Genomic DNA, 14,470 nt, shown 5'->3' on the forward strand with positions numbered 1-14,470 from the left:
ATATTTAGATTTTATTTCTATTGTATGATAGCGTATCTTTCGGCTTAGGTATGAGATTCATTAGTGTTTTATGTTACTTTCATATCAAGTAGTGTAGTCATTTATACGAAACAAACGTACATGCTGTGTTTATTACCTATTTAATCATATTAACTGGACTTATGTAGATTTAATCGTATCGCGTGTATCGGTGATGGAGAACTTGAATAGAGTTAGATTCAATATTAAACAAAAAAAAAAAAAAATGGTTATTTAAGAGTTTTATAAAGTATTTAGTACGGAATAAACATTTATAGGTTACTTCATGTATAATGTGCATGTACGTTCACTTTAGATAGAACAATATTGTTAAACATAATCCGTCGTTCGTTTGTTGGAAATACTTAAGTTTCCATTCCGGTGTTTTGTGACACTTTTAAAAGTATAAACTATTATATTTCGCTTTATTTTTCTAAGCCTGGGTACACGACTTGACGCCTCATCGACGGGCCCATTCATATCATTTGTATAATTTCAATTTGTTTCACATTTGTTTTTAATGCAGATTATGCTATTGTATATAGGTTTAGAAGTTTATTTTTATTTTATAATAAAGTATGCTCTAAATTCTTTCATACTTAGTGTTTTAACAATAGTTTTTGCTTATTAGTTGTTTAAGTGTTTTTAACTTATATGATTATCTCTCGTGGCAATATATAAATACTTTTACTTAAACGGTACTTACTGGGATTTTAATTTTGAAACGTTGTAGAATCCATGGTCACGGACAACTCACTGTTTCAAAACGACAATTTCGGTAAGCCCCGTATGACTGAAAGTCTTTAGTGGAAATGAAAGCTTAAAAATTATAGTGTTTAAATACATAGAATTTCATTTTTATATCATAAATTTGAACTGTAATACCGAACAGTACCCAAACATTATCTAAATGATAACAATGTTCTTTACACATGATATTAGTTTAGTTTTGCTGCCCGACAATAACTTTATAGTTTAATTACAATTTAATAATATTATAGACGATTTCATTTTATTATTTAGATTGTTTTCGAGCATTGTATTCAATATGTATATTCATTTTTAATTTTTTAGAACATATCCACGCACTTTGATTTTCGTTTTATTTTAAAGTTAATTTTAATCATTCGTTTTACTGTATTTTAAATGTGTTCCTTTTTTTAGTATCATATTTGCTAGACTATTTTGTGCAATGCTTGTAATTATTTATGTGACGCGTCTTTTATGTAATCGATTTAACGAAACCATAAATATAACACAGAGCCATTATAATATAAAATGAAAAAATATCTACAAAAGTATTAAATTCTGTAAAATATTAAAAAAAATATTAGGTTATGATTAAAACAAAATTTACTTATGGATACATATGTAGTAGTATGTTTAAAAGACGTATCATATAATGTGAATAGTTGGTGACGATCAAGCAAAATCAATGATCTCTAAGCTTTAAAGCTTCAACAGAAATGTTAATTTTGTTTATTACTACCCCCCGCAAGCGTAAACAGGCACATTATTGAAAAGATATTTGACTACCACGGAATGTTGGAAGAGGATTAAAACAAGAGAGTAATATGTTTGCATATAAAAATATTTTTTTTTTCTTTGGATGAGGTAATCTCATACAAATTAACTGTCTTTAACTTACATTATAAAAGTCCCTAAATAAAGATATAAGAAAACACATTATATACATTACAATAGATACATACATAGATAAAGAAAGTAAATATTTTATCTGTTTTAAGAAAAATATTTTTTTTTCTTTTAGGAAGGCAAATACCTTCCTATTTTTTTTTTATTTTATATTTTACTTTTAAATTTTCTTAAAATTACATTAAAAATTTGTCGCTCTGGTAGTCATATATCTTACTATTTTTATGAATTCTTTGATAATTAATTAATGTTTTATTTGCTGATTTTTCTTTTGGGGTTTATTTTAAGTGTATTAACAAATGTATTGTTAACAATATCAGTAGTATTCTTTTCTAGTTTGTATAGGACCCGCTTTTATCGTGAAATATTATTACCTTATTAATTGAAAACTAATTCTATATTCGGGGCGATCTTTCGGTATACATGTAATAAATCCAGTCAGTCCATCGTATCTGTTATTTTTATGAATCGATCTATTATGAAATTATTGATAATATTAAAATATATATATACACGGTATATATACGGAATTATCACAATAGTAATTTGTAAATGGGTATTTTGGTGACGTTTCAGTCGCCGTGGTCACAGGCTACTTTTGACTATTGTAAATTTGACTTGATTAGTTTTTGTAAATTTGGGTCGATGCAATAAATTTTAAATAAAATTGACTTATAATAGCTAAAAACAAATCATGCCCCATATGTATATTTAGTTGTAGTTCGATATTGACAATAATAATATTTAACGGCCGATGTAATGTACAAATACTAAGCTATTTGTAAGTTTATTAATTTTTTTCAACGTGTTTCAGCGCTAGTATTGCGGTTGTCGCTTAAGTTTGTGTATCTCCCCGAACGCACATTTGTGTTTTATTTTTTATTAATATCACTGTGATTATAATGAAACTACTAAAATATATTTTATATTTAATGAAACCGCTCCGTTTAAAGTTAAGGCTTGTATTTTCGATTGAAATCATTTCATGTAATGTTAGTCAGTACCTGTGGGTACGAGCTGAGCGCTAATTATATGTAATAATGGGTATTTTATGTTTAAATTTTAGTTTGTAGGAGCCTGTGTTGCGCAGGCTGCGAACCATTAACATAATTTAAATTTGGTGATCAGGGGATAGCACTGATGTTGCTTAAGTTTTTTTCTTCATCGATAATCACATAGTTATAATGAGAAACTGTAAATAAACATCCAGATACCCCTTTTTATTTTACTTTTATTTTTTGTTCCTTTTCCTTTTGATTTTTTTTTCATTATTATTTTTTATTGGGCCTGTCAAGTGTACAGAAAGTTGACACAATTTGTAGCACTGTGGTCGATCACGCTCTTTTGTTTTTAGATAATATCGGTAATAAATAGTACATATGAAATATTTTTGGCATAGTTTTGTTGACCACAGAGTAGTTAAAACGTTGCGCGCCGCGTATTTGTACCTTGTCACGTTGTTGTAAAGGCTAAGGTCGAAGGCCCTCTAGTGACTAGTGGCGAGCCTGAGCTGCTGTCTCGACAATAACCCAGTGTCAGACAATAATCATTCTTATTATTTGCCTATTAGTAGTCGTTTCCATTCGCCCCTTTTTAGAAAAATAGACTAAATTCTAGTAGATGTTTAGAATACTCCGCCAATCAAACTACAAATGCAAAAAATAAAGAAAATTATGTACTTATTTTCAGTTTATTCATGAAATATTCAAAAGTATATTCTTTTAAAAATTGGTGTCCCGTACCATTACACATTTTGTATTTAAATGCAAATACTCATATACGAAAATATTCGCTGCCTTTGATTAATAAAAATATAATAATAAATATTTTAAATAGTATCGATTACAGTTGTAAAATTACAATTGTAAAATTATTAAATGTTTTAGTGGCAGGTCATGAGTAGAGACAAAAATACAAATTCTTGTTCTTCGTTAGTATTTATGAAGAACTTTAATGAGATCGGTAAGTAATGTAATAAATGTTTATTTTAAATTTGGAATTTAATGTCTTACAATATATCATTAATGTACCTTAATATTGACTGAATGTTAAATACTCTACGTGCTTAAAAGCAGCTTTTTATTATTGGTATAATAGGTGTATGCACTTCTCAGTAGGCTCTGTCGGTGAAGTGAGTTTTTTACGATAAATTACGTGCACATTATTTCTGATATCAGATGTTTCGATACTGTCTGCCTCCGTACCATAAGATCTGAGCGTGGGCTCGAGATGATACTGCACGGAATTTTAAATTTAAAATTTTAGCAAGAAAATGATAATTCGAATCAATAACGAAGCGCCTGCGGTTTTAGTGAAGGCGTCGTTTTACAGGGGGACGTAAGTTGTTCACACTGATAATAAGGTTTTCTGACAATTACAAGTCTGATCTCACGCGTATGTGGTAGCATCGATAGGTAGTGCGCTGCGGTAGGATCCGCTCTACTCTAGTGTTAACTTTTATATATTCGACGTTCTATATTTACCAAATAGGTATGTGTGATAATAAAGTTAAGCTTTCAACTAGATGAAGTACAATGAATTCTAATGTTTATCTCATAGGCCAATGTTTATAAATATTATTTTTACACTGTCTATTAATATAAATGTGATTTTGTCTGTAGATCGTAACGTTTTAGATTAATGCGCGGTCCAGTTCGTCGTTATATGTATTTTATTCGATTTCAAATAAGTAAGCTCCGCTCCGGAACTAGACATGTAATGTAATCAAGGAAGATATATTACAGTTTTCTAATTACGCGTTTACAATTCTTCGATACGTCACGACGAAGGTAATAGATTTTCCAATGCTTTTCACTGTGTTTATATATCAATAGTTTTTAAGGTTTAAAATCGCATCGCAAGTCTGTTCTTACCAAAATATTTTGCCGTCCAAGTTTCGTACCTTTTTCGCGTACGACAGACAGACAGCTGGACTGCTCTATTTACTATTTAACATATTTCATTTTAAACTACAACTCATATTTCGACACCAAACCGACTTTTAAAATTCTATAGACTATGTTTAAGTATTTTATATTCATATAGAGCTTATAGAGGGATTAGGGCTGTAGTCGATTTAAGATAAGCTGTGAAATGAACGCTGAGACGTACTTGTTGTTCTACGTCAATATCAAGTACTATTTTTTACATGTTGAGACTGTATTAAGCACAATTGTTAGATAATTTTTTAATATGGAATAATTGCATATTTTTGAAGATTAATTACTTAAAACTTTCACTTTAATGAAAATTAAAACGCTTTTGTATAATTTATAAATTCATTAAGTGCAAGCAACATGCAAAATTTATATACTTTTCTATATGCATACGTAATAAGTACGGCTCAGCAAACAAATCATTGTACCCAAACTATATCAGGGAGGTTTTAGAGTAGCGGGCTTTTCGTATTAGTTAACTTGTCAAAGATTTATAAAGCTATGGGTGTAGTGTTAAACGCTTTGGTTATAATATATAACGTCGTTTTATTATCGTTCAACCGATTAACGAAGATTCAGCGCGCTTATTTAGTATGAATATTATAAACTTGATGTTTCGAGCATGTCACGAATGCTCTTACACTGGTGAAATTATTTTCATTCATAATTTGATGAAATCGTTTTTTATTTTCATTCAAAATTTGAAGTAAATTTTAAATATTAATAATACTTTAATGTAAATTAAATAAATGTTAATTTATTGTCGATATAATAAAAATTTCGTTAATATAATATAAATGTTGAAAAATTATTAATCAACAATTATTTAATTTAGAATGCATTTTAAAATTAACTATATAACAATTTTAAAGTTTAGTGTCGCCTTTGCTATTAGATGACACAGGTTTAGATAAATATCTAAAAGAAATATATCTTTAAAAATGTGATTAAAATGTCCAGATTATTATTCGATATTTGCTGTCTTCTGTATTACGTACGTTTAAGAGTATCCTATTAGCGTCCAGTGAGATTTTGTCTATCAGTGTCTAAAGATATTGTGGCGCGGAGTAGCGCGTCGCACACGTAACTACCTACACCTATTTATGCTAGAATAGTTTCAGTAATGTAGGTCTCCGACCAAATTAGCGGGTAATTTAAATATATGTACTTATCTCGAAACACAAATATTATAACGTTATTCGTATTTGTACGCTGTGAACTAGCACTGAATGTAGGATGAGGGGATAATTAAAGTACAAATTTATCAAAGATTCCCCAGTCTCGAATTGCTTTAAGCTCTTTTCTTATATACTTAGTGATATATAAGAGAAAGAAGTTGCATTAAAATCGTTTTTGAATGTTAAATAAATGTCGTATTAGATAAACTCGTAAAGTTTTGATTTTTATTGATTTGCAAAGTTACAGTGATACATAATTATATAAAAAATATTTAAAAATTTATAAAACCTAACCTCACACTTTGATAAGTTCTTTAATAATCACTTAAATGTACTAGATTTGTGGTAGTATAGTTGAACGTCGGTGACAGGATCACGTTTTCGAATTAAATTGTAATTTTATAACAATTGATGTGCCTAAGTGTAATACTCTATTGTAAATGTACATATTATGAGTAGTTGTTATTTATTTGAGTCTACGGACTAAATATTAGCACGACTCGACGTCGTGTTGACTATATTTAATGTTTCGTGATTATTGCATGTTGGTTCAGAAGTATTTTAAAGACAATAACTTCTCATTTGCTGTACTCATTGGCGTGCACATTTTCGCAAAATGAACAAAAGCTAAATAAAATTAAATGTAATAACTCTATCTATGTCTGAAATAACTGCTGGAGAAATTGTAAAGTTATGTAAAACTTTAAAAGAATATTGTGATCATATAGCTAAAAAAAGCTAGTAAACGTTAGTTTCTAGAATTTGTCATTAATCTTAAATAATGCCTGCTTCTGTAAAATGCACGCCAATAATCAGCGAAAAGCTGTTGGAGCCATAGTCTTTAAAGAAGAAGAAAATGCACGCCACTGTCTGTGGTGTTGAAACGTAATTGCTTACATAATGAAATTCCTTTTAATATAACTTTATGATCTAAATAATTAAAAAAAAAAACAACTGCATTACTATTTGTAAAGCTACATTTTATTATAATTTTTCAATTTGATTAATTCACTTTTCCTTGTTTAATTTTTAAAAAAAACTTGAAATATATTTGTACGGATTAAATGGTAAACTGTTTTCTATTTAAACGTAGGTGTTATTTAATACGAAAATTATTGTGGCCACGTAGTTCGATCAGTCATGATAAATTAGTTTAGAATTTACCAAACTTTTATAGCACGCCACAAGATTTTTTGCATTTTCCTGATTGTGCCTAGTCTGTTTCATTTTGTATCGAACGTTTGAATAGCGGGTGATAGCTGTGTACTTGTTGCGAGCATTTGTATTTATCATCAGTACCGCCGTGTACACGAACACAATGGGTATCGGTAGTTGTGTAGACTTGATTGTGATATCAATAAACATTTTCATACGAGCATCCAATGATTGTTTTACTTATTCCTCTTTTGTTTAAATTCTATTAATAATTTTATCACAAACGTTTTTTTTAGTAACAGCATCGATCATCAAAATATTTTAGTTAAATACTTATCATAGACAAAGCGACTTTTTTCTAATTTTAATATCTTAAAATTTTCAATCTAACTTTTTAATAATATATTTTACATTACTTGTATAGTAAATATTTAATACCTAAAATAATTGCATATCAGCAACTAAATTTATTTAGAAAATAAAAGAAATTATATATATATAAAATTGTCGTGTCACAATGTTAGTTACAATAATCCTCCGAAACGGCTGGACCGATTTTTGTGAAATTTTGTGTGCATATCGGGTAGGTCTGAGAATCGGCCAACTTCTATTTTTCATACCCCTAAGTTATAAAGGGTGGGGGATTAAGGGGGTTTATAACATATGGCAAAACAACGTTTGCGGGGCTAGCTATTTCTTATAAAAATTGACAATTAAGTGAGTGTCAAATGTTGTCAAACTGTTGTGTTGTATCTAATTGTAAGTCGTAAGTATAAACGAAATAAATTGTAAGTCATTAAAAGGTGTCTATAAAAACAACAACAATAAACCTTTGTTCTTAGAAGAATATTTATTCTGATCCAACTTGTTTCTGCTGCGCCGTATAAGGTTGCGGAAGGATTGCTGTGAACATTCTTTATAAAAAGTAGCAATCCGTCAAACATGGATTGTAGCAAATAATACCAAGAAACTTCTGTAATTCTTAGTAAAGATAATTATAAGCTTTTGTAATACTTACTAAAAAATTCACATTCTCCTTGTATATGTATTTGTTTGTACTGACAACTGAGGTGGTGCTCAGCAGGAAATTTCATGCTCAAATCTGGAACAACCCGACTGGGGCACTTCGACCTTACAGTTCACAACTAAACAATACTACTTTCAAGAAGTGTTGTGTTCCTGATAATGAGTAAGGGGACTAGAGCTTCCGGGGGTATTGGGGACAGTCGACAACGCGCTTGCAATGCTTCTGGTGATGCAGACGTCAATAAACTACGCTTACCATCAGGTGAGCCTATGCATGTTGGCCGACCCAGTTGTATATTAAAAAAAAAAAAAACATATTTCTTGTTTAAATTTAGTATCGTTAACCTTAAGTTCCGAGGTTGGGTCTGAGGCCGCAAATGGTTGTCAAGTTGCTAGATATTCCGCTTCCCCTCGCAAATGACTCCCGTGCTCGTCAGTAGCTGCGAGTTTAGTCAATTGACTAGTTGTTTAGAGAATTGACATTCATTTTTTTATCTTTTTATTACTTGTTTATATAAGATGTAAGGTTTTAAGGGTTGATAAAAAAAACAACAAATACCGTATGTAGTAAGCTTTTTTTAAAACTAATTTTAAGTTTTATACATTACACAATATATGATATGGAACTCGATACACTCTATATAAAACATTAATTAGACAACATTGGTCGAATATTTACATAATTGAAGTTGCACTTGAGCGACACAGTCGCGATGGAACATGGTACATAGTATTGACAGGGTACATAATATTGGAAAACTGTGTTAGGCGCTATTTGGCTCTACGTAAGTTTCGCCTCTGGAGCTTAATTTAAAATATATATATTTTTTCGTATCCCTTCGAGCTCTCGCTGACTTAATTTTCCGCCTAATAAATACACATTTGTGCACGATATGTACAGTGCTACGAAATATAATAGTCAGCGGACTCGACCAGACTAAATATTCAGTCGAAATTTACACAAATCCGTACATTAAGAAAAATTTATATATTAACAAAAAATAATAATATTAATAAAAATTATATTTGATGTATTAAATTATTTCTCATTCTCTTAAACCAGTCAGGGATACAGTTCTTTTACAATCTTCCTAACCAAGTCCAGTAACTAACACTATTTTAAACAAAAAAAAAAAAAAACAATATATATAATATGACAAATTGCATACAGTAAAATTATGTTCTGAGATCATATTTAATACATCACAGGTGTTAAAGAGAATATATTAAATTAAAATTATAAGAACGAAGTGCTTTGTCAGCGTCCAAAACGATCAAACCAATACAATCTCTTTATTACAAATGAACAACATCGGGAGTCGACACTAGTCTAGCGACGTATCGACGACCGAATAGAATTTTCAAACAATAAAATCATACCGAAAACTTTGTGTGATCTCACAAACAGAAGCTTAATGTCACAAATATTTGCCAAAAACGAGAAGTTTTGAGACACCTATTTGGTGATAGTATGACTGTTTCTTTTTTAAATGTTTATGATTTTGAACTGTATCATTGTTTGTGTGTGTAATAGTAATAGTGTATTTTTTTAGTATGTATGTAGCGTCTGTTTCCGAGATCACACGTAAACACAATTCATAAAATCAAGAACAAAGTCAAAACGTTTATAAATACGTCACGAACCGAACACCCGATGATTACAAGCAAGCTACACGGTTCCATTCTCAACTTATTATTAGTCCAACCGTAAATTCATTTATAATTTCAATTAGTTTAGTCAGACCCACCCAGAGTTTTACACTTTGGTAGAACGCATCGACGAAGTCGCCGACGCTTAAAACTTTAAAAACTAGCGAATTAAATCGTTATTATGAAATGAAAGATGAGTGTCTTTTAAATATTTCACCGCGACCCTTCGACCTAAACAGTGAATTTGTACTTCAATAAAGGATCGCGATCGTAGTCGTAATGTATCGATAACTAAAAAGGTATTCAGAGGTCCAATCGAAACGACAATTAATAAATCATAAAGATAATATAATCCATTAAAATAAAACAACAAAACGTATACGCTAAGACTCGTTATACATCGAATTTAATATTAAAACACAAATACTCAATTATCAACAAAAAAATATTCATTATAGTTTAACTTTAATTGTAATTGGCAATAATGATGTTACTGTGAGGTAACACTACGTTCGCTTGAGTATTTGTATTTCGTTAAATCTAATTTTTTCTAATGTTTTAAAGAATTTTTGTGTCTTCGTACTCTCCGCGTTATCGCGAAGAGTACAAGGACAAATAATTTAATTTACCGAAATACGTCGGAAATAGGACCGCGTTATCAATGAAAATTTGATTTCCAATGCGACGTGGTCGGCGTTTCCAAAGCATTTACGATTGTGACCTTTATGTAAACGGTAAACGTATCAATGTTTTTTATAAATTAAAACTTCCAATATTTATATTTCTGGTACCTTAAACATAATTCTAAACCTACCTCTACGACTAATATAACTTAATTTATTTGTCAAAGAGATCATAATAAACTTATAATTAATTGTCACATTATAAATATATTGCCCGCGTACTTAATATAAAATAACTGCAAGTTGTGAATATATATTTTTTGTTTCGGTCTATTTTTGTTTGAAGTGTTAATAATCGTTGAGCAAATAAATTTTAAAAAAGAAATTGTGATGTTTCAGTGACGTGACCGGGTCGTATTAATATATTATTAAATCATATGCTATTATAAATGTCTGAAACTATCTTACAAATTACTTAACGTTATTATATTGTTCTTCAATGCGATTGCATCATTGACAATCAAATAAATTAAGAGATATAAAATAAATTTGCACAATTGCCTCACGTACGGGCGCTCGACTCGAACGCCAACATAATTGGAAAAAAAATATCAAACATGATCTGAGGTAAAATTGACTTGAGTCTGTTCCCGAATCATAAAACCACTCGAAACCCGCGATGTAGTTTTGATCCATTTGTTCTGTATGAGGTCTCTATTATAGCAGCGGTTCTTAACGACGAGGGACTTGTCGAAACTTGTATTTTGCAACGTTAGTTCCTAATTAGTTGTAATTGCAGTACTTAGTTATGGCCCAGTGAGACTCACTCACTCCGCTATCGCGGATCACACACCAGGGACCGATGGTTAAGAACCACTGTATTATAGAATGTCGTGACATGTTCAATCCTGAGCTGCCGTAGTTTTTTTTTCCTGGCGTTCAATCGTAGCGCGATAAGCCTAGCCTCGGCCTAGCTAGTGCGCTTAAAGTGTGCTTGCGATAGTCTTGCTACCTTGGGGGGCCGCAAGTGGGCCCCGTGCCCACATTCATGCTTGTGCTTATGTGCTGGTGATTTCTTGCCGTTGCTAGGTAATCGCTTGCGGGGCTTCAGGAAATCTGGAAAGACGAAAAAATATCTATTAGAAATTATTATTAACATTTTCCAGTTGATCTAGATGCGAATCTTAAACGTAAAGTTATTCGAACCCGCTCGGTTCTAAAAACAGCAGGTGCTGGGATTAAGAATTAAAACGAATATCAATTTAAAAAACGTAAAAGTATAACGCATGCAGTGTTCGTTTTTTTCCCTCGAGTAACTTATGCATCAAAGTGCTCGTAAAATCCAGAGGGCGGGGCTGCAGCGAGTAATTTGGGCCAAATTTTACGACGTCGAAAACTGGAGTTTCGTTTAAGACCCGGATGGCTTTTCGTAGACCCTTGCAGTTGACATTTTTACGACTCCATCCGTAAGGATAGGAACGTAAAAAAACCCCCTCTAGCGCACTTAATGCAAGGAATTCTTTTTAAAATAAATCTCGGACGCCATATAGGACCATTTCTAATTTCGAAAAGCATAACCTTAATAACTATAAAAAGTTTTACGATCATTTTACTACTGTTTAATCTGTGTTACAATGGGTGAAGGCTGTGACTTACGAATGCAACGCTAGTTTACATTTACAACAACGTATGAACGTATAAAGTAAGTTCACGAGCGTCGCGATTAGATAATGCGTTGGAGAGACATTGAACCTCGCTCTTCACACTCGGTATAAATTATTACTTTACGTACAAGCCTAGCCCTATAATAAAATAACTGCGTCCAGTAATATGATCACTGTCGCGTACAAACACGGCGTGGAAACAGACAGTTTATTGAAGGTCAAAAGCATTCTGCGTTCGTCTCTTTTGAACACGTGTTTCATAATCATTTTGTTACAATTGTAATATTATTGATAAGAAATACTATACAAATATGAAAAATTGCGGAACTCATTAAATGTAACGATAAAATATTACGCATTTATGCCGAATCGTATCGAAAGATTTCATTGATTTTTATTTTACTTGCAAACGTAATTAAATGACCTTCGTTTAAATTATCGGATAAGGAAACTTCGATGCTATAGGTAGTTAATAACGATGACTAAAGAAAATGTTTTCGTCGAAATCACGGCAAAAACTATCGGGTGTCAGTTTGTGCAGTCGGGAACTATGTCAATGACGTCACGGTGTTCAAGGCCGACTGGCGACCGGCTCCTTTCCCGCCAAAATGAACCTGACCACGTGTTTAGTATTCAACATGCAATAAACATATTCGTAAAGGTCGACCACGTAACATAACAACGTTCAAATAGATTTAAGAATCAAATGTGATTATATAACAACAAAACGTGTCGCGTAAGTAACCTCAAATCCTTAAAAGCAAAATAAAATCATTTTTTTTAGACACAAGCATTGTAATAAATATATAATTCATAAAATTCGCTTCTCCGATGCGAAAACAACGAGAAAATACTTTCTCAAATGTTGCGTAATAGTTTCCCGCCAAACGTTCAATGAAGCGTTTCGCGCCATTTTCTTGCAAATATAATGCGACGAATTTGCAGAGTGAGCCCGCGGTACGAGATTAAATCTAATGGAGCTACTCGTGTGTTTAGTCGAACTATCGCTTATTGGGTTCGCGTAAACATGCGGGTGTATGTGTAAACAAAATGGCCTTGGAGACGGTGCGCGTGCGCGGAGCGTGGCCGCGTCGCTCCTATTCAAACTCGCACATATAGCTATCGCTGCCTTGGACATTATCAACTTTTATCATTTGCAAACTACAGCAATACAAATGTGATACACTTTTAAATACCATTAGATGTACGTTTGATAATATGCGTAAAAACTAAAAATAATACGGCTGTTTTATATTTTAATAACCTAGTCTCAGTAATGTAAATTATTAATTTAATGCTTATCAAGTGATATTATATGAAATAATTTGTTAGTTCTTTATTGAGTTGGAGGCGTCTGTTATTTCGAGCGACCTACATAAATATCTGTGGCGCAAGACTCACCGTGTCGCTGTTGTAGTTATATATTTTCTAAAATGATACTCGAAAAAGGTTCATGAATAATCGTTACTTAATTTTTATGTATTTAGTTGAAAGGTACGAAATTATATCATTAAACAAAATTGAATGTTGCATTCGCATGGCAACAGAAGATAGGTTTTAAGACACACCGAATGCTGCGCACGCGCATCGAAGGCCGCGTCTGATGAACACACATCCGTCGTCATGTTTACCCGAGCTGAATATTTATCGCACAAAATAAATAATAAAACTGCATATAAAAAAAAACATTGAAGCAAAATGTTCTCAGGATCTTCTTATTTTTCCACTATCTCTAAAACCGCTATAATATATTTTGTCACTTTTCCCATCAGGGTTAGCGAGTTTATGCGAAGTATTTAGTAAACATGTCGCGACTTGTACTCGTAATGGCTGGAATTTATAACGCAATATCGCATGAACGTAAATTTATCTTCCGAGTTCTATTAGCACGAGTTTATTTAGAGGTAACTTAAGGGCATATAAGCAAAAATTTATGAATAATGGAGTAATGAGAAGCTTCGAAATCACTAAACTGATTGTTTCATATATTTAAAAAAAATTCGTGAGAATAGTGATGGTTCCACTTCTACACAGAGGACCGAAATGCTGCAGACTCGTGGGAAAGACGTTCATCCAGCAGTCACAGTCCAAAGTGTAGAAACGGCCATTTAGTTTAAGCTGCGTTTTTGGACCGCTCAAAACCTGGAGTGCATATTAAAAGGATTCTCTCAGAGAAGCATTAGTCACGTCCATCGCGTGTTAAAACTCGCTCCTAACAAATAGGGGATGACGTACGTGTAAACGACCGTAAAATGAATACACGTGAATAAGTCGACGATAGACTGAGCCCACGCACTTTTACCGTCCTTAACACTCGCTTAAATCGAAATATATTTTTGAACGCGGCCAATTTTACAAACATTTCTAACAATCTGTCGAGTTCGAGACTGGTTTGATGACGTATAGCTCCCAAACAAGTCTAAACTTGATCGTGCGCGTCCCGTGCGCGCTACACTTGCTACACGTAATCTCGTCGGTAGGTGTGTATAGTGCTTGTAAGGGGGGAGGCTTATGGTGAAAAAAAACGAGCGCGGATTTGTCAGGCGTAGGCGGCGACTGCGCTC

At 32.1% G+C, this 14,470-nt stretch overlaps 1 protein-coding gene across 1 annotated transcript in view; it reads right to left on the bottom strand.

Moving 5' to 3' along the window:
- Nucleotides 1-10,534: 10,534 nt before the first annotated feature.
- LOC123662666 (cyclin-dependent kinase inhibitor 1-like) overlaps nucleotides 10,535-14,470 on the bottom strand; it is a 30,812-nt gene continuing 26,876 nt past the window's right edge. The window contains exon 3 of the mRNA XM_045597471.1: nucleotides 10,535-11,358. Within this exon, the coding sequence (XP_045453427.1) occupies nucleotides 11,213-11,358 (146 nt within the window). The 3' untranslated portion in view covers nucleotides 10,535-11,212. The remainder of the gene's footprint in view (nucleotides 11,359-14,470) is intronic.

This window comes from Melitaea cinxia, chromosome 19, assembly GCF_905220565.1.
Source record: "Melitaea cinxia chromosome 19, ilMelCinx1.1, whole genome shotgun sequence".
Taxonomy (NCBI): Eukaryota; Metazoa; Arthropoda; class Insecta; order Lepidoptera; family Nymphalidae; genus Melitaea; species Melitaea cinxia.